This window comes from Meriones unguiculatus, chromosome 8 (assembly GCF_030254825.1).
Source record: "Meriones unguiculatus strain TT.TT164.6M chromosome 8, Bangor_MerUng_6.1, whole genome shotgun sequence".
In the NCBI taxonomy this organism is placed as follows: domain Eukaryota; kingdom Metazoa; phylum Chordata; class Mammalia; order Rodentia; family Muridae; genus Meriones; species Meriones unguiculatus.
Genome location: NC_083356.1, coordinates 105141089 through 105162862, shown reverse-complemented (window position 1 = coordinate 105162862; position 21774 = coordinate 105141089). Strand labels below are relative to the sequence as shown.

The window sequence follows — 21774 nt, the reverse complement described above, 5'->3', positions numbered from 1 at the left end:
TCCATTCATTTTCCCTTTGGTGTTGGCTACCTATGGTCTGCAAAGCAGCTCTGAACTTGGTCTGCAGTGTGCACACCTCCATCTCTGTCAGGGTTGTTGAATGATCACCATAGAACCCACAAGGACTTGGCTCCTCGGATGGAGATAACCCTATCAAGTCTGGCCCATTTAATTCCTTGTTCTTCAACAGGACCCCGATAAACTCCCACTCTCTGCACTCCATGTGGCTTTCCTGTCAGTGCTATCACCTATATAAAGCTCAATCTCAACCCATGCTGCCTATTGACACTTTTTCATTCTTCTTGCCTCCTCAGTAATGAATCAATTAAAAAAAGCTTTCCCTGGTTAGTCAGCTCTCTCTCCCCTACCATCATGCACAGCAGAATGCCTCTATTCCTTTGGAGGTGTGTTCATTTTGTTGATGTGATAATTTGACATTATATTGATTAGCCCTGTGTTATCTCTGTGTTAACACTTCCTTATAGGTCCAATGCTGTGCTTTAACAGTTGTTTCCTTCATGCAACTCTGCTGTTTTCATAACAAGATTTTATTTATATTGTTTAATTATGGCAAATATGCTTTAAACCGTGAGTCTACTTCTTAGTAATTAAAATATAACACTCTTCTTCCTAAATGCTTATTTCTAAGGAGTTAGAGTAGTTTTCATATAGGGACTATCTTATACCCCTGTTTCCAGCTATTCAAATTATATTATTTCTTAAAAGATTGGGCTCAAGTTGTACTTATCTTTTGTCTAATGTAGTGGTGTCCTACTGTTTCTGAGCTATTGGCAGACTTCCATACTGAACACTTGGTTGAACCTAGTTATTTATTGTTGTCAATGGATTCATAAAATCAAGAATCTTGGAAAAAAATTGTTTGGTCTTAGACTCTGGGTACTGAGTTGGAAGAGCACCAAGAAATAATGTCTGATGTATTCCTTCAGAAATAATGGAAGAACTGAGGGACTCTCTTGACTCTCTAAAAAGAACTATGGGTAATTGAAAAATGGACAGCTGGAAGAGCTATGAGAGTCATAAAAGGCATGGCATCGTCCTGCTTCAGGCCAGAGAAGATGGGAAAAACAAAAAAAATTAGTTGCATTTAAAAGAAGAAGAAAAAAAATCTGTAACTGTTTCATTCATGATTCCATTCAACCTGCTGAGCTGAACAGGCAGTGGGACTGCCTAAGTTATACCAATCAAGCCTCAAGGCAGAAGAGGGCATCCATTGTTTCCACATGACTTACATAAAATATTTTTATTATCATCCCAGCAAAAGAATATCCTCAATGTCATTAATTCATTGTGCTCTACCATCTTCTGAGATTAAAAGTGTTTGCATCTGTCTTATATGGTTTTATATAATATAACATATTATATAGTTATATGTGATATATTAAATAATTTGGCATATGTATATCCATGGCATATATGTGGGCTATCAGAATATAGCCATGGGATTGCACATTCAGAAAAACAGTGCTTTTTTTCACAGCATTTTGGCTGTGAAAGTGACCTATACCATAGTGCTCATTGAGAAGAAAGAATTCTGTTCTTACAGCAGGTCGAGGTATGGGCTTTTGTGGTTTCTTGGACCCCAACTTCTTCATGGCATTATAGTATTTCTTCTGTTCTTCTGTCATAAAGATGTCTTGACCTCCAAAGTAAAGAAAGAAAAGCAAAGTATTGTTAAAATCATGTTCTTCACTGGCTGTAACAGCCACCTGAATGCTTGTGTGAATGTCTCTTAATGTGGCATTTCACGTCCAGAAAGATGTACTCAGTTAAACTATTAGTTATGTCAAAGCAGGCACATCCACACACTGGTGGCTTCAAAGCATTGTGTTTGGATTGTAAATGATCAAAACTCTTAAAACTCATTAAATCGAAAAAGAATTTCTTAATTTTGTATTGTTTTCCTGCATGTTAGAGCTCAAAGTAAGTAATGTGGTGGACTTAGCTCACACTTTTCATCAAAAAGGTAATCCAGCAAAAAGGAAATACTTATCTTCTTTTTCTGTTGGTTGAAGTTATCTATGATGACACCAATGAAAAGGTTCAGTGTGAAGAATGAGCCAAAAATAATAAAGATGACAAAGTAAAGGTACATGTATAGATTGTCTTCATATTTGGGTTGCAATTCTACCTAAAATATGAAGGATGGTAACAATTAGATTCAATAGTTTCATAAAAAGTACATCATTGGCATTTTAAATCTCTAAACATGAAACAGAAGGACAAATATTGAACATATTTTGGGAACCACCAGGTCTAGCATGCTTGTTGAATCCTTCAAGACTATTTACTTGACTTGAGAAAATGAAAGTCATTTATGCAAAAGTTTAAATAATTATAATAATCTCACCAAATAAACCCCTAGATTGTGAGTGTTCTTTTCCTTAGTAGGCAAAGATCTCAACACAGATTGCAAATAGGGTTACCTCTTCCCCGCGGCAGAGAAGTCAGAGTCTCACTGCTCTATTGTAAAATAGGTCATATTTGCTTTCTTGGCCTGGTCCTCTCCACCTGTGAAAGGGAAGCACTAGAACCTATACCTTTTAGAGTAACTTGTGAAAGTTAAATATACTAATATGTATAAAAGTGTACCAGGTTTAATAGTACATACTTCCTGGATAGTCTAGAAGGCACATTATATGTGTACACATGAGTAAGTTGGTAGGGTTTGTTCCTCATAATAGTGGGTATATGGACCCATGCTCTCCAGTAGGAGCTGTTTGTATTACAATGACCCTCTGTCCTATCCAGACCTTGGAGGAAAAAGAGTTGTAATGAAAGCTTTGGCTGTAATAAAAAGTTCAAGTCTCACAGGACTGTAATGGATGCCTTCCTTGGTTCCTTTAAAAACTTAGTTATGCTATGTAAATATGTTTTTGTTTTAATCCCACTCGTGGGAATTTAGTTGGGGCTTTAGTTTGCCTCCTGTGGGGTGTGGTCTCTGCCAGCTGGTAACAGCCTGCCTCAAGCAGCACAGAGAGAGGTGTGGTCTAGGACCCTGAAGGATATAAATGTGAGAGTCCAGAAAGAGAAGGGGTAACATGTAGCCTGTGACAGTTTGGAGAGATGCTTTGTGCTGCAGTGGCTTGGAGGAGACTGCTCGCTATGTTTGCTGTTGACAAAGACTGGGATAGCCCCCCCAAAAACCCATCTACCCTAAACAGCCAGGAGAAGTAAAAAGTTCTGTGCCCCCTCTCCCAACTAACCTTTTCTCTCCTACCTAGGATTGGGGGGGTTGGAAGGGAAAAGCTTTCAGAAACCCAAATAAAAAAAGAGTTTAAAGACAAGGTCAACACAGGACACTTCTAATAACTCAAGTTAATCAATCATAGATGATAAGAAATACAAACTGCAGCTTCCTGAGTCATGATGTCACTTTTGAGCATCATGACCAACATTTTTAAGTGAAATATGGTAAAATAAAAAATCCCAACAAAACAAGTGTAAAACTAGTTACTATTTGACAATCATTTATCTATGTGTATACATGCATAATAACGTAAAATGATACTTTCAGACCTTTTAAAATTAAATACAAGATACGAGAGCAACTTGTCCAACATATAAGCTTAAACAAAATAACTTTTCCTGAGAGAAACACACAACTCAAGGACTTCAGACATCCTGGTGTGTTTATTCTTCTGCATCATAAACACTACCATCTCTGGCAGCAACATTAACCTCATTTTAATGCACTCTCCATTTTTTAAAGATTATACCTTGATATTCTTGAACAGTAGGTTTATTTTGTACCAGTTTTGAACGGATAAACAAAATTGTAGTGTGTGTACAGTTTTTTTTTGCCTTAGTGTGTCCACATTCGTTTCTACCACTACATGTTTATCGGTTGCTATTATTTTTCAGTTAACTCAAACTCTTATTTCAGAATGTTTTGTTCATATTTTGACTGTCCTGTACATTTGTACATGAGTATGAATTTCTAAAGAATGTATTGCAAAGAGCAAATAACAAATCATATCTTGAACACTACTAAATAATATGTTAATATGCAAGTATTTTATTTTATTATTTAGTGATGGTATTGATGGTGGTGGTGGTGTATATCTGTGTTTGTGTTCGCACATTTGAGTGTTAAAGAACAATGTTCAGGATTCTCTCATTCCATATATTATGTGGGTAGTGGGAACTGAACACAGATCACCAGGCTTGGCATCAAGAACCTATACCCACTGAGCCATTTCTGTCCTCTAACTTTATTATAAAGATTATTATGTTATAAAGAATATTTTATCCACTTTTCCCCATCAGCATGATAGAGTCCTTACTATTTTTAAATTTATTTACTTTTTATATTAGTTACAGTTTATTTACTTTGTATCCCAGCTGTAGCCCCTTCCCTCACCCCCTCCCATACCCACCCTCCCTTCCTCATCTCCTTCCTTCCCCTCTCTAAGTCCACTGATGGGGGAGGTCCTCCTCCTCTTCCATCTGATCCTAGCTTATCAGATCTCTTCAGGGCTGGCTACAATGTCCTTTTCTGTGTCCCAGCAAGGCTGCTCCTCCCTTGGGGGCAGGGGGAGGTCAAAGAGCCAGCCATTGAATTCATGTTCCTGTTCCCCCAACTAGGAAACCCACTTGGATACTGAGCTTCCATGGGCTACATCTGAGCAGGGGTTCTAGGTTATATCCATTCATGGTCCTTGGTTGGAGAAACAGTCTCAGAAAAGACCCCTGGGCCCAGATATATTTGGTCCTTGTGGAGCTCGTGTCCTCTCTTGGTCATACTAACTCCTCCTTCTTTCATATGATTCCCTGCACTCTGCCGAAGGTTTAGTTATGAGTCTCAGCATCTGTTTCGATACACTGCTAGGTATAGTCTTTCAGGGGCCCTCTGTGGTAGGCTCCTGTCCTGTTATTTGTTTTCTTCAATTTCCAATGTCCATCCCATTTGTCTTTCTAAATGAGGATTGATCATCTTACCCCGGGTCCTCTTGCTTGTTTCTCTTCTTTAGGTGTACAGATTTTAGTAAGTTTATCCTATCTCATAGGTCTAGTACCCACTTATAAGTGAGTATATACCATTTGTGTCTTTCTGCTTCTGGGATACCTCACTCAGGACATCTTTCCTAGGTGCCACCATTTGTCTGCAAAGTTCATAGTTTCCTTGTTTTTAATTGCTGAGTAGTATTCCATTGTGTAAAAGTACCACAATTTCTGTACCTTTCTATTTTTTATGCTTGGGAACACTTGAAATTATCAGACGTGAGTACTGTCAGTTTGGTAGGTGTATAGGTAATGTCTCATTTTGATTTAAATTTGCATTTTCATGATGACTAATGGAAGCAAAAGCCAGAACCTGCCATGATGGCACAGCCTTTAATCCTATCACTCCGGGAGCAGAGGCAAGGTGGGTATCTATGAGACAAGATCAGCCTGATCTACACACAGAGTTCCAGGTCAGCCAAGGTGCTGCAGCCTTGTCTCAAATAAGTAAATCACATTAAACAAAAATGAAAGTAAAGGAAAAATAATAAAATCCAGAAACTCTTTCTCATAACGTCAACGGCCAACTGGCTTTTATCTCCTGCAATATGCTTGAGTGTGAGGACTTCTGTGACTCACAGTTTCTGCTGGGTTTCTAAGGGAGAGAGGCAATGTAAGCTGTGTGCCATGGAGGCTGGAGCTACAGGCAGAAATAGCTGAGTGAGCTAATTAAAGAGGTGGAGAGAGCTCCCTACAGAAACCATTATGACACAATTTCTAGTCAGAGTTCAAAAATGTTTCGCCATTGAATATGTTGAACCTGTCTGCTTCAATAATGAATCGAGTTAGCAGCAAGCACAAGAGGCTTCTGCGCAAATTAAATGAGATGAGATGGCCCTTGGCATCCTGCGCAGTGACAAGTAAATCATTACTATCATGATTGAGAAAACACCCAAGCTGGAATTGCTGATGTCATGCAGGGCTTTTTAGAAGTTTCTGCCTCTATTGGTCTTCTATCCAATTTTCTCTTTTTATGAGGTTGAAAAAAAAAAAAAACCTCAGGGATTTTTAATACAGATAGCTAATTGCTGGTACAGAGAAATGCCATTTTGAGAGTGGTTTGGGGGAATCTAGCAAACCAGAAATCAATCTCTTTCTAAAATGCCACTTTCTTTGGGTAAACTGTGTGCTATTGATAAAACCTGGAGCAAAAACCTCCTCTTTGCTCATAAGGTAGATTTTGCAAATTCCCGCCTTCCCTCACATACTTCCACCTGGCAGGAGACACTATTAGCTTTTGGCTTGTTTGCTTTGTTTCCTGTGTTCCCCACCGTTAGTCATCATTAGTCATATCCGTCCTCACAGAAGATCAAGTGCTGGAGGAAACTTATGGCAGATGAAGAAAGCTGCCCGGAGGATTTCTGTTCACAAAAATAAAACGTCTCATTTTGAAACTACAGTTCATAAAAATTTTTAAGCACAAGGGTGCTAGCTTCCTAGAAAAGACAAAAAAAAAAAAAAAAAAAAAAAAAAAAAAAAAAAAAAAAGAAAAAGAAATCACACTGAAGGGCTGGAGAGAGGCTGGGCTGTTATGAGTATTTGCTGCTCTTCCAGTAGGCCAGAGCTCAATTCCCAGCACACTCAGCTGTCTGTAACTCCCGTCCCAGGGGATCTGAAGCCCTCTTCTGCCTTCTGTGGGCACCAGGAGTACATGAGATGCACAAACGTACAAACAGGCAAAACACTCACTTGAAATAAATCTTCAAAAGTGTGCAGTGAGAAAAATAAAAACCCTATCTGATTAAAAATTGAAAAAGACTGGCCAGCTTCAACTGTTTGGTTACTAATTATTTTTAAGAAGGTTGCTATTAGATCTTTTTACATGGGAAGGAATTTTAACTCTGTAACTAAAGACCGAGATCCCCAACAGAATTGTTTTAAAGAAATAATGCAATAGAAATACTTCACTTTGGTAAAATAGTTGTGTTCTGTGCATGGATCTGTAGTTATATGGGGTTTCTTTGCCATAAACAATTTACAATAATGTGGTTCTATTCATTTGATGCGAGTAAGCAATTTTCTCTAGATAGACTTACATTTCTTGAGTCAACAGCTGCATACATGATATCCATCCATCCCTTAAAGGTGGCCTGTAAAACAGTCAAAATATTTGCTTTTCCTCTTACTGCAGTTTAGAAAGTAAATTATCAGACTAAAAGTACAAACAAAGAACATTCTGAATATTTTCCCCACAAAGAAACAAGAAATGTTTGAGGAGACAGACAAGCTTCATCTGGTGTATATTACATAGTGTGTACATGTATCAACACACCCCATAGTGCCCCACAAATACACACAATTAAAAAATGTGTATGTAGTTAACCAAGATTCATTCAAATACATTTGTGTGACACGGTTTGTGGCATTGTTCACTGCTATATCTTATAAAATCTTTGGGTGCCTATTTAACATCTATAATGAAATCCTGATCTACCTTCACAGTGTATGATCATAAAAGTAGCCTCAACAGCCTTTGATGCTGATATGTTTATAATTATCATAATGAACCCAGGAAAGCATTTCAGGAACAGGGTCAGCATGAGACAAGGTTGAGTATTAGTCCATGTGTGCATATACCACATTTTCTTGAGACATTCACCCACTGATAGACTTACATCATAGATACTGGTGGCAAATGACACTACAATTAGAATCGGTATATTCTATGCAATATTCTATATTCTGCTGGTATTTCACCTGGAAAGTAAAATCAGTACGTGGAAAGAGATGAAGATGCATGTATGTTTTCACAAACAAAGGAGTTTGCATTTCTTTTGGACACCTGCCTGGGGCTGGAATCACCAGATTATATATATGGTAATTATTTTACACTTTTTTGACAAACCTCGTTATTGTTTCTCATATGGCTTACTAATTAATGTTTCCAGAAATGGCGTGTCAAGGTTGCTGAAAAAAGTTTTGTCTCTTTTCTTTGGTGGTAGTCATTTCAACAGCTGTGAGGCAGCCTCTCACCCCAGAGAAAAACAACTTCAGACCCATCACAAGCAAGAGTCAGGTGGTCACTTACTACTTGAAGCAGAGAAAGATATCCAAGTCCCACGTTATCGAAGTTGACCTTCACATTCTTCCACCTGGCTGTCTGGTTGCTCTCTATGAGAGCTTGGCATTCGCTGTAGTTGTTGACCACACTCACATCAAACATCTCCCCCGTGGTGGAGTTGATGCAATGATAGAACTTGCCAGCAAAGAGATTCACTCCCATGATACTGAATATTAGCCAAAAGATCAGGCAGACGAGAAGCACGTTCATGATGGATGGGATGGCGCCCAGAAGAGCATTTACAACAACCTGGCACGGGAAGACAAGGGAGAAGCCCGGGAAGAGAAAAGTCTTTATGTTCACTTACTTTCAAATGGTGTTAGAAAACAAGGATTGGCTTGGGAAATGGCTCAGCTGTTGTGAGCACTGTTGCTCTCCTGGGGGACCTACGCTGGATTTTCAGCACCCATGTCAGGTGGGTAACATTCCCTTGCAGCCTCTAAGGGCATCTAAAAGCATGTGTTGCACAGACATGCATACAATCCCAGGCATACAAACATATACAGACTAGAAGTGAATACATCTTCAAAAAGAAAAGAGAGAATAATGGTCAGGACCTCTAATAGTATTTCCTGCTCACGAGGATCTAAGTCTACTTTCCAACATGGAGGCTCAGAAGTATCTGCCACTCCAGTTACCGAGACTCTGACATCTTGGTCTAATTTCTGAGGTCACTACACACACACACATGTATATAATAAGCAGGCACATATATATACACACGTAATATAAAATATAAATCTTTATATAACAAAGAAAAATAATAATCAAGTTACAGAAAAATATACCTATCCTCAAAATTGAATATTATCTAAAACTATCCAACAGCTTAACCCAAGGAAGTTTTGTTAGTTTGTTTTTGAGACAGAGTTTCTCTGTGTGACCCTGGAACCTGCTCTGTAGACCAGGCTGGCCTCAAACTCAGAGATCCGCTTGCCTCTGCCTCCCAAGCGCTGGGATTAAACATGTATGCCACCACTACCCAGCAAAGAAGTTTCAAATTCTAAACCTCATATGAATATGGGATGAATTTCACATTGTGGGGTGTTTTTAGGGGTAAACACATATATGTAACAAAATTTCGACAAGGAATGGTAATATTTAAAATCAACAAGTAATTAAGATCGAAAGTTATGGCATAAGTTTATGAGATCATCATAAGAACAATAGCAATTTTTAAAATGAAAAGTATAAAATACCAAATTGGGAACATTTGAGGGTACATTGTGAGCCAGAATACCCGTCGGTCACATGTAAGTCCTGGGATTTGGTCCCAACGTAAAGACAGGAGAAGTGGGGGTATACGAAAGGTGAATTTAACATAGAAAATGTGAAACATATTCTGGTATAAAAAAAAAAACAACAAACACTAAACACCCTTTGCTTATTAAGCCTTCTACTGGAAAAACAGGGATTTAAGAAATCGTTAAACAGGAAAATATTCAACAGTTAACCAACCACTTCTTTCTATGGGACCACACATGGAAGAACATACACAAACATGACCATATAGACACACATAACGTTACTCTGTGGTTGTGTTCACGTACTCTGATAAAGTCTAAGTAACTATTTCATTTCTACTTTTGTTTTTGTCTTGTTTTTTAAGGAGTTTTTGAGACAGGGTGCCACTTGGTAGCTCATCCTGGCCTGGAACTGAACTGCCCTGGTAGGTTGGCCGTCCCATCCCATTGCTTCAGGCTTCTGAGTGCCAGGATTACAGGAAATTATTTTAAGTATCACAAAAACACCCATTTCTACAAGCTACTGGGATTTTTTTTTTTTTTAATACCCAATACCATGGAGACAGGGTGCAATCATTTTCTAGGTGGTGACGATATGTTTTTAGGCTTTTGTCCCAGGGGATGACAAATGTCAGCATGAATTCCTCCCGGGCCTTTGTCCTATCTTTCTAAGGGTGAATTAGGTTTCCCCAGCTGACCTACTTTTTAGACGTCTCAGTCTGTGCTCAAAAACAAAAAGGGCAAATTCAGACTTCAAAAGGCACAAAGTACATAACAAAATACAGTGCAGTGAAGACACGATGAGTCGTGATCGGGTAGTTTGAAGTTGCATCAAGCAAGAAGTCCTGCTCGTCTGGAAACAGAAGATAAGTAATCTTGATTCGTATCAGCAACCTATGAGATCTCAACAAGAATTCCCTGATGAAAATGAAGCATCAGGCATTGAGTTCTGTGAGTCAAATGATACACTGCTTTATGGACACTGAATACATATTACTGATTTGTTGGTTATGTGAAGATGAAGAAGCAAACTCCACATGGATTTGCCCTTTCTGCCTCAGAACATTTCACTTTGTTCATAATTATAATTCCAGCGAATGCTAAGATGTTTGGTCTTACCCTCATTCCTTCAAACCGGGATAAGGCTCTTAGTGGTCTCAGAGCTCTTAATGTTCTGAGCGATTTGATGGCACCAAGTTCTGAGTAGCCCAAAGCATTAGCCGTTAGGCTAACCAAGGAGACCTATACAAAGAGAGCATGCAACTGGTTACAAGTTATAGATAAGAGTCTACACACCTCAACCTTGCTACAGACAATGAGCAAGCAAGTGGTTCTCAAGCTTGGGTGAGTTTCTGTATCACCCAGAGACTTGTTAAGAACGCTGAGTGTTACAGCAGCAATGTCGTTGTCTGTTTTGTTCCCTTACTGACACCCCCTGCCCCCCATCACCTTTTAGATGCCTGTTTGCTTTCGAATGAGAAAAAGAAAAACTGTGTATGTGGTGGGTGAAAAGGTGGGAAGAATCTGGGAGGAGTTGGAGTGTAAACTGTGATCAGAGTATAATGTATACAAAAAAAATCTATTTTCAATTAAAAAACATTGAGAGCTGGCAGAGATTGATTTAGTAAGTTTGGGGAAAGGCCTGAGAATTTTCATTTTTCTAAGTTTTCTGGAAAAAGCAACAGTGTTGATTCATGAATCACATTTTGAGAACTATCAAATTGAGTCGAAGACAGCCAAGCAACAGTGTTGATTCATGAATCACATTTTGAGAACTATCAAATTGAGTCGAAGACAGCCAAGACTACACAATGAAACTCTGTTTCAAGAAACCAATTAATTAACTAATTAATTAACAAAAAAGAAAGAAAAGTTGAGATTTTAGTATAACTAAGAATTATAAGGTTATTATTTTCTTTAGTCATTTATGTAGATCGCTAGTGCTATTGGCAAAAATTCTGAAACTCTCAGCTGGAAAATGAAAGCTATTGTAGATATCACTATAATATCTGATTAACTTTGGGAACTATAAATATTTCATGAACTCAAAAATGATATCTTGTTCTAAAGCATACCAATATTTGAAAATTAGATTAGCAGAAATAAATACATAATATGGTCTAAAACTGTGGTGATAATAAGCATTTGAAAATGTTTTCTAAGGAAAATAACAGAAATAAATAGAATTTCTTATATAAAACCTTGGTTTATTTAAACTGATTTTGCATGTATTATCTGAATTTAAGGGCAAAATTCATTTGGGCAGTTTTGGTCTTTCTAAAGTCTTCATAGATAACTGAAGAGCAAAGTGTCTGAATTATCAAGAGCTGTGAAGGCTTTCTGAATATAAGCCAGGAGGACCTATAATGCTTTACATTGTCTGAAGACAGAACCCAAGGGAGATACCTATACTAAAGGAAGAAAGAAAAGTTAAACAAATGAAAAATGTTCTGAGCTGGGGCAGAAGTATCCAAGAATTGAAGAACTGAAGAAGTGGTAAGCCATGACACTTTTAGTAAGTTGTTGCAAAAGGAGATACATCTGGATCTTCCTAGGATACCATAAAAATCTTCAGTCTTCTGGGTCTTTGCTTGTTTGTATTTTCAACAATACCCTTTCTATTTCAGTAGCCACACCCTCACCACTTCCTCTCCATTGCACAGCCAGCTCATCTTCTAACTTCCCTGTATCTAATCCTCCAATATCCTCCTCTCTACGAAACCCACACTTTCACATTTCCATGGATGCTATCATGGGTTCCTCAAACACTTGGCTAGCTTGTCTTTCTTACTGTTTCTTCCATTTAGAAGCCTTTGCATCCTATTACCCGCACTCTGTGTCCCCCCCTCCCCAAGGACTACTGCTTCATGGCTTGAGGCATCAGAGTTGGGACACACCAGTGTCCCTCCCTCTTCTGGACCTACTGGCATCCTTGTCACTCAAACTCTGGTTCATTCTACTCTCACGAAACCTCTCCTCAAGGGAAGCTATTGACTACATGTTTGTTCTAACTGGTCAACCTTAATGCCCTTTAGGACCAGAGAAGTGACATTTCTGTTTATAGTCCCATAAGAAAACAAATGATCAGAAAGCATATTTGATTTTTAAAAAATATCAACCAGTTTAACATACAATTCTGAGCTTATTCACACATCTAAAATAGTAGATGTGAGATCAGGTGGCAGAAAATTTAAATTTATTTTTGGGTTTTTTGTTTTGTTTTGGTTTTTGGTTTTTCGACACAGTTTCTGTGTGTAGCCTTGGCTGTCCTGGACTCACTGTTTTGGTCTTTCTGTATTTCTTGAAGATTTTCAATGTAATTCTACATGTACCCTTTGCATGTTACATTTAGGAATAATTTGCCATATTCAGTTTTAAATACTTTGACATTATGGTATTCCATCTTAATATCTTTAAACCAATGTACGTTACTAAATCCTTAAAAGTTTGGTTAGCCAGTCTGTTTTTAACCATAGGTAAATCCAGTGTTATCTTTTGGCTTTGAATTTCAAATTCTCATGCAATTAATATTCTGTGTATGGGACAAATATTTCTCAGCAGGCTCAAGCACTGACAATTTATTACTGCCAAAGATGCTTGGAAAGAATTGTAACAACTGTGATTTTTATGAAATGTGAAAATTAAAAGCAAAGTTAGAAAACAACCTTAACTTTTGCATAGCCCAGAATTTCATATACTATTTGAATATTATGTTTAAACTAAGTCACTAAATATAAGGCAGCACTGAAATCGAAAAGGCGTGTCTCAGGTATACTTCCACTGGCAAAGAAGAAAACAGCATTTGCACTTGGGCAAAAGCAGTGTCTCCCCATGTGTTTGCTTTGTGCAATTGGCCACAGCCAGGCCTGGTGCTAATCATCACCTGCCAAAGAACAGAAGAGGAAACGGCAGAGGACTCACATCAACGATCAGGAAGTCCAACCAGCACCAGGCGTTGGTGAAATACATTTGGAAACCATATGCCACCCACTTTAGAAGCATCTCCAGGATGAATATGTAAGTGAAAACCTTGTCAGCATATTCTAACATGGTCTTGATGGTCTTTCGCTGCTCGATATATATATCTTCAAAGGCCTGTGAGTGAAGACATGGTATTGAATTTCATTGTCATCAACAGTTTCTACTTTATGTACTGGGGTTAAAAACAGGATGCAAGCCTCCTTCAGTGAGGGCCAAGGAGGGTCACCACGCTGCCCTGGCCCCACAGATATTTGTACATGTGAAGAGCACCCGGGCATTGCATCCTACATAAAGAATCATGCATTATTACAGTCTGGATATTGAGACTATCACCAAAGAGCCTAAGATGTGTGAGAGAAGGCCAGATGTTTCTTTCTCAAGCAAGAGGTGAAGTGTCATTTAGAGGTAGCTCAGAATTTAGGATCACCGGCACCCCCCTTCCCAGAGACATGCTAGTACATGACAAGGAGTCTCCTGAACCTGGGAAAGGGGAAAAGATTGTCTCTTCACTTTCTCTAGCAGTTGTGGGTGTGTCTGGAAGGCACTGTCATTTTGCAGCTCTTAGGAGAAAAGGGTGTGGTCATTTTCGAGGGTCCCCTGGGCCTTCTAGAATGAAAAGACCACTTAACACAATACTTTTTACAGGAGCGTTAACAGTGTGTGGTGTCCTGGGTAAAGGAACTAAGAAAGTTTGCCTTTTAGAGAATGGGGGATCCTGGTTTATGACTGGGTTCAACGCAAGTATTTTGGAGCTTAGAATGCAGCTGATGGAGGATGTCCCCAGAAGCCAGCTTCTGTGTGAGCATGGACTTGTGCTTTGCTAAGCTTTGACTGAGTGTACCAGGGAGCCAATAACTATTCCAGAGAGGTTACACCCTGGTGAGAAGTCAGTTCCTCTCTCCACTGAGTCAATGGCAGGATGCAGTTCTCAGTCAAATCAGAAGTGCAATTAATGGCCTCCAGAAGCAATGTAGTCATTCTCCTAATGAAATTCACTCACAAACACTTTCAGCAAATTAATAGTAAAGGAAATGCAACTACTTCCACATCACAATATAGGAAAACGGTCCTGTTTCCACTATATTAATGAGCATTTGATTAAATTACACATTCTGTTAAATGAAGTCAGATGCAAACTAATTTTTGCAATGCTTTAATCCACAAAATTTGAAAATCTAAACAAAATGGACAATTTTCTTGATAGATGCCACTTACGAATGTTAAATCAAGATTAGGTAAACAAGTTAAATAGTCCTATAGCCCCTAAGGAAATAGAAACAGTCATTACACAGTTCCCAACCAAAAAAAGGCCAGGGCCAGATGGTGTTGGTGCAGAATTCTACTAGACTTTCAAAAAAGAGCTAATACTAATACTCCTCATACTATTCCACACAAAATTGAAACAGAAGGAACATTGCCAAACTCATTTTATGAGGTAACAGTCACCCTGATACCTAAAGTACACACACTCAAAACAACAAAAAAATGAATTTCAGACCAATCTCCCTTATGAACATTGATGCAAAAATATTCAATAAAATACCCGCAAACTGAATCCAAGAACATATCAAAAACATCATCCACCAAGATCAATTAGGCTTCATCCCAAGGATGGTCCAATATAGAAAAATCCCTCAATGTAATCCACCATACAAACAAACTGAAAGAAAAAAAAAAAAAACACATGATAATTTCACTAGATGCTTAAAAAGCCTTTGACAAAATCCAACACTCTTTCGTGTTAAAAGTCTTGAAGAGATCAGGGATACAAGGTGCATACCTAAACACAGTAAAGGCAGTATATAGCAAGTAAATAGGCAACATCAAATTAATAGAGAGAAACTTAAAACAATTCCGCTAAATCAGGGACAAGACAAGGCTGCCCACTCTCTCAGTATCTATTCAATATAGTACTTGAAGTCCTAGCTAGAACAGTCAGACAATTAAAGGAAAACAAGAGGATACATATTAGAAAGGATGAAGTTGAGTATCTTTATTTTCAGATGATATGATAGTATACATAAATAACCCCCCAAATTCTACCAGAGAACTCTTCCATCTGATAAAAACCCTTAGCAAGGTGAATGGATACAAAATTAACTAAAAAACAAAACAAAACAAACAAACAAACAAACAATCAATAGCCCTCCTTTATACAAATGATAAATGGCCTGAGAAAGAAATTAGGGAAACAACACCCTTCACAATAGCCACAAATAATATAAACTATCTTGGTGTACCTCTAACCAAGCAAGTGAAAGACTTGTATAACAAGAACTTTAAGTCTCTGAAGACAGAAATTGAAAAAGATATCGGCAGATAGATCTTCTATGCTCATGGATCGGTAGGATTAACATGGTAAAAATGACCATGCTACCAAAAGCAATCTAAAGATTCAATGCACTCCCCGTCAAAATACCAATACAATTCTTTACAGACTTTGAAGAGCAACCATTAACATCATATGGAAACACACACACACACACACACACACACACACACACACACACACACAAACCCAGGTTAGCAAAACAATTCTGTACAATAAAAGAATTTCTGGATGAATCACCATCCCTGATTTCAAGCTGTACTACAGAGCAATGGTAATGGAAGCTGCATGGTATTGGCATGCTCAGGTTGATCAGTGGAATTGAATTGAAGATCCAGAAATAAACCCATATACATATGGACACCTTATTTTTGACAAAAAAAAGCCAAAACCATACAATGAAAAAAAGATAGCATCTTCAACAAATGTTGCTGGTCTAACTGCATGTCTGCATGCAGAAGAAAAATAGATCCATATTTGTCTCTCTGCACAAAGCTCAAGTCCAAGTGGATCAAAGACCCCAACATAAAACCAGATACACTAAATCTAAAAGAAGAGAAAGTGGGGAATATACTTGAATTCATTGGTACAGCAGACAACTTTCTGAACAGAACACCAACAGCTCATGCACTAAGATCAACAATTAATAAATGGAAACTGAATGGCTTCTACAAGGCAAAGGACACTGTCAATAGGACAAAACGGCAGGCAACAGAATGTAAAGAGATCTTCACCAACCCTACATCTGACAGACAGCTAATATCCAAAATACATAAAGCACTCAAGAATTTAGACACTAACAAACCAAATAACCCAATTCAAATGGGGTACAGAGCTAAACAGAGAATTATCAAAAGAGAAGTATTGAATGGCCGAGAAACACTTAAAGAAATGTTCAACATTCTCAGTCATCAGGGAAATGCCAATTAAAACGACTCTCAGATTCTATCTCATACCGGTCAGAAAATGGCTAAAATCAAAAACTCAAGAGACAATACACACTGGAGAGGATGCAGAGAAAGGGGAACCTTCTCCATTGCTGGTAGGAATGTAAACTTGTACAACCACTTTGAAAATCAACCTGTCACTTTCTCAGAAAATTAGGAGTAGCTCTACATCAAGATTCAGCTATACACTCCTGGGCATATACCCAAAAAAGATGCTTCACCATACCGCAAGGATACTCGCTCAACTACTTGCTTTATTTGTAATAGTCAGAAACTGGAAACAACCAGGTTTTTCTCAACCGAAGAATGGATAATGAAAATGTGGTACATTTACACAATGTACCATTAGAAACTATGTAGCTATTAGAAACAATGACTGGCTTTGCAGCCAGTCCTGAAGATACCTGATAAAACAGGATCAGATGAATGGGGAGGAGGTCCCCCCCTATCAGTGGACTTGGAAAGGGGCACGGTGGAGATGAGGGAGGGAGGGAGGGACTGGGAGGGAATGAGGGATTGGGACATGGCTGGGATACAGAGTTAATAAAATGTAACTGATAAAAAAAATAAAAAATAAAAAAAAAAAGAAAATGTGGTACATTTACACAATGTACCATTAGAAACAATGTAGCTATTAGAAACAATGACATCTTGAAATTTGCAGGCAAATGGATGGAACTAGAGAATATCATTCTGAGTGAGGTGACCCAAACCCCATACATGGTATGTACTCACCTATAAGTGGATATGAGCCATAAAGTACAGGATAACCGTGCTCCAATTCCCAGACCCAAACAAGCTAAACAACAAGGAGGGTCCAAGGGAGGATGCTTGCATCTCACTCAGAAGAGGAAATAAAATAGACATCTGAAGTAGATGGAGGCAGGAAACTGGGTGGGAGAAGGGGTGGGGAGGGTAATGTGGTGGGGAAATTCAGGTGGGGGTAGAGGAGGTAGAAGACCATGAGAGGGAAAGGAAATCGAAAGCACGGGTTGGGGGCCGGGCAGGCATAACTGGGACAGGGGAGGTACCCGGGAGTCTATGGGAATGACCCTCAGTGAGACTTCTAGCAGCAGGGGATACGGAGCTTGAAGTAGCCACTTCCTGTAGCCAGGTGCTACTTCCAACAGAGGGAGGGGAACACCAAACCACCCACAAAATTTGTCTTGCCTACAAGAAGTATAGAGATAAAGATGGAGCAGAGATTGGGGAAATGGCAAACCAATGACTGGCCCAATTTTAGATGCCCTCCCCATGAAAGAAAGCCATCCCCTGACACTATTAATGATACTAGCATAACTGCCTCCTGAGAAGCTTCATCCAGTGACTGATGGAAGCAGATGCAGAGAAACAAAGCCAAACAATAGGCTGAGCTCAGGGAGATTTGTGGACGAACAGGACAAAGGATAGAGGAAGTCGGAGGGATCAAGGACACCACAAGAAGACCTACAGAGTAAACTAACCTGGGCCCATAGGGGCTCACAGAGACTGAATCACCAACCAAAGCAGATGCATGGACTGGCCCTAGACCTACACATACATAGCGGATGTGTAGCTTGGTCAACATGTAGGTCCCATAACAATGGGAGTAGGAGCTATCTCTGACTCTGTTGCTCGCCTCTGGATCCCTTTCCCCTAGTTAGACTGCCTTATCTGGCCTCAGTGGGAGAAGATGAGCTTAGTCCTACTGCGACTTGAGGTGCCAGGGTGGGTTGGTACCATTTGGGGCCTCTCCTTCTCTGAGAAGGAGGGATAATGGAGAGGTTGTGAGGCTTGAACTGGGAGAAGAGGAAGGCGGCTAGGATCAGTGATTAAATAAGTAAGTAAGTAAGTAAGTAAATAAATAAATACTAAGAACTTAAGTTAGCTGACTAGTCACCGTTCACTGTGGCTGGAAAGTGATTGGTGTGAACACATCAGGTGACTGCTTCCAGCAAGAGGCTTCTATTAAGCAGTCCCCACTTCATCTGGCAACCCCACATTGTATCTGCTTAGCCATTCTGTAGAACTGCCACCAGTCTTTCTCTTTGCCAGCAGGTACTTTGCATAGACACTACAATCTATGTCTTAAACTAGAAAACAATTGCCTTTACACTGCATTGTATGGATGGAAGGTATAATAACAGACTGAGAATAAGAGAATAACTTTCATTATGCAAAGATAAAGAGGAACTGCCGCTGGAGACTAAAAATCAAAGAGACTCTCTCTGAAATACTATGGGAGTACACACTGCCTGAGTGTGATCCTGTCTGGCTCCTCCAGAGATGGCAGTGTAAGCCGCTCTTGAGGGTCCTTTCCCACACATCCTTCCCTTTTCCTGGCATGCTCTTTGACACATGGGCAAAGTTCAATGGCGGCAAAGGGGAAGCGACGAAGGAGCGAGACCCCCCCACCTACCAGAGCACCGCTGCTGACCAGGATCATGAAGACGATGAAGGTTTCAAACCAGTTGTGTTCCACTATCTTGTAGCATGTCTTCCTCAAGTTCCACCACAGTTTGCCTTTGCCTTCTTCTATGCTTATCTGACAACACTTGAACTTTCTCACACAGTCTGAAATACGTGAGAGTGGATGAAGGAAAGGTCATCGGTTACTCCTCCTGCAACGCCGGGACGATGGGACATGCACCTCCCTCATTACCTCATAGTGCAGTGTAAACTGCGTCATTTCAAAGATGGCTTCCGCTTACAGAAATCAACACTAGAAGCATCGTTTTTTTATTTTTTAATGATTTGTTAAATGGCCATTTATTTTTATGTGTGATAACTATAGTATAATATGTCGTAAACCACACAAGCACACACAGAAACACAAAGTAAAAGGCACAGCTTATCTTTCTGTTCTGCCCTTGTCCTATGGATAAATCCTAATACTCTACATACATATGACATCTGTTTAAATTCTGATTACCCACCTCATAGCATAATATAACTTCTCCATCTAACCATAAGGTTTGTGAAAGATTTCATTAGGTTTCTCTCCATGAGATTGTGGGAAGGTACATAAAAGTTCACTACCATGGAATAACTGAGTAGTTTTGTTCCTGCTCATTATAAGCACAACACAACAAGCACCTGTGTGTAACCTGTGAGGTACTAAGGAAAAGGCTTCTCAGTAAGTATGTACTGAAAAGCTGTTGTATTTGAAAACTATACTTGAAAAACCACAATAAGATTATAATAAGTGAAACAGCCTTGCCCTTGGGGAATGTACATTTTAGTGGGAGTGGTTTTTCAATGAGTTTTACAGTCCCAGAAAGCAACAATTATCATAAAGCAAAGTCTTATAAAATCTTACTAATAAAGTTGAATTTTTGAATTTATTTTATGGATTAAAATGGTTTTGGGGCTTGCTCTTGGGAGCCTTATAAGAATCCTATTAATAACTTGAAGTTGTAAGAACCAATTAACAAAGACAAACAAAAAATAATGACAGGAACGTCTGAGCATGATGCTCAAGGCATTAACTCAAGGTTATGAGCCAAGCCCGGGGGTTTCATATGAGTTTTATAGTCATCACTCTTGCTATATAGCATATAGCTGACTCTCTTCTGATAGGACATAATTTTAGTTTTCATTGTTAAATCCTTTTGAGAGTACTCCGATGTTGGCAGCATCCCCTTATAAAAGTACATAGCATATTTTGGCCTTCTTATACTTTTCATCTTTGTTCAAACATTACAGAAATACTTGACCTTGATTGAGTCAGAAAACAATTACCCAAGGTCAGACTGAAATGTACTTTTATTAATTATTATGTTAAGTATAGCCACTCAGTAAATGACAGGTTATTTCCTTACTCCTTTTAGTTGCTTGTCCTTTCCTTTTCATTTTAAAGACCTTAAAGACATTTTAAAGAGAGTTATGTATTTGATAGCCAGAAGAGTCAAAGGGGGTGGTTAGGGGTTTGTCAACACAAGCTCAGGTCATCTGGGGAGAGGAAACCACAACTGAGAAAATGCTTCAATCTGATGGGTGTGTATACAAATCCTTGGGGCATTTTCTTGATTAATGATTGATAAGAGCGGGCCCCAGCCCATTAGGATGGTGCTATCTTTTTTTTTAGCAGTGGTCTTGTGTCATTTAAGAAAGCCAGGAGAACAAACTAGTAAGCTGCATTTCTCTATGGCCTCTGCTTCAGTCCTGGCCTCTAGGTTCTTGTCTTGACTTCCTGCCCTGACTTCTTTCATAGTGGGCTGTGACATAGAAATGTAAGCTCAATACACCTTTCCCTCCCCATTTTGCTTTTGGTCAGAATGTTTTATCATAGCAACAGAAAGCAAACTAACTAGCAGCATATCTGAGAGGTAATCAGTTCATTCAAAAGCAAAGGAATCCAGTTACATAAATTAAAGCTATAGTCAGAAAAAAAAAACCCTGTCTGTTTTGAGATTTAAAACAAAGCAAATAAATGAAAAATTTGTTAGATAGATAGGCATGGGTGATGAGAGGCGGCTCAGTGGTAGACAAAGAGATAAAGATAAGTAACATGAAAGATGGAGACAGAGAAGGCTGCTCACAGAACCCCACTGATTGCTTACCTTCTGTGAAACAGGCTTCTGGCTCAAGGGATTCTTCTGGCTCAGCCTCTGGCTGCTCTCCCTCTGCCGGAGCACCTATATCAACTGTACTGCCTTCAGATGAACTAGTTGCATTCAGTTTCTGAAAACCAATTCCACAGAAAAGCTTTTAAACACTTTCTCTAATGCAAACATAAAGATTCCTAAGGAGTACCCCCCGGTCTTCCATACGCATTCTCTTGATCTGTAATTTAAGAATAACTTAAATATAATGCCAATCTGCTTTGGGAGAGGTGGGGGTCACAAGATTAGAAACAGCATTGTGGAATCTCTCTTTTAATTTTTATTTAAACAGTGTTTACAGCTTAAATAGCTTTTGTTCAAGTCCATCTATAGGGCTTCTGAACCAGAATTCTACAGAAACCTTATGCAAGCTGCCAGCCATATGGTCACTGGGATCTTGCTTTGGTAAAATTATTTGGAAGTGGTATAGCTTGTTTTCTAAAATTGTGACCCAACCAACAAAAGCTGCACAAGTGTATTTTCATGTCAAATGTAGAAAAGGTTTGGTCAAATGCACATAAACAGCAACAATCTAAATTTGTCCACTTTTCATTGACATGAAAACATAGACTACTGGTTGTTATTAAAGACATTCTATAATTTTCTA

General features: G+C 39.0%; 1 protein-coding gene across 4 annotated transcripts in view; it reads right to left on the bottom strand.

Moving 5' to 3' along the window:
- The window catches only part of LOC110557626 (sodium channel protein type 2 subunit alpha), a 131102-nt gene that overhangs the window by 9664 nt on the left and 99664 nt on the right, over positions 1-21774 (bottom strand). For all 4 annotated transcript variants that reach the window (XM_060390295.1, XM_060390294.1, XM_060390297.1 and 1 more), the window contains 8 exons: positions 21126-21246; positions 18983-19137; positions 13249-13422; positions 10447-10569; positions 8051-8332; positions 7059-7112; positions 2012-2149; positions 1563-1667 (listed from right to left, as the gene is read on the bottom strand). In XM_060390295.1, coding sequence (XP_060246278.1) covers positions 1563-1667; positions 2012-2149; positions 7059-7112; positions 8051-8332; positions 10447-10569; positions 13249-13422; positions 18983-19137; positions 21126-21246 — 1152 coding nt within the window. The remainder of the gene's footprint in view (positions 1-1562; positions 1668-2011; positions 2150-7058; positions 7113-8050; positions 8333-10446; positions 10570-13248; positions 13423-18982; positions 19138-21125; positions 21247-21774) is intronic.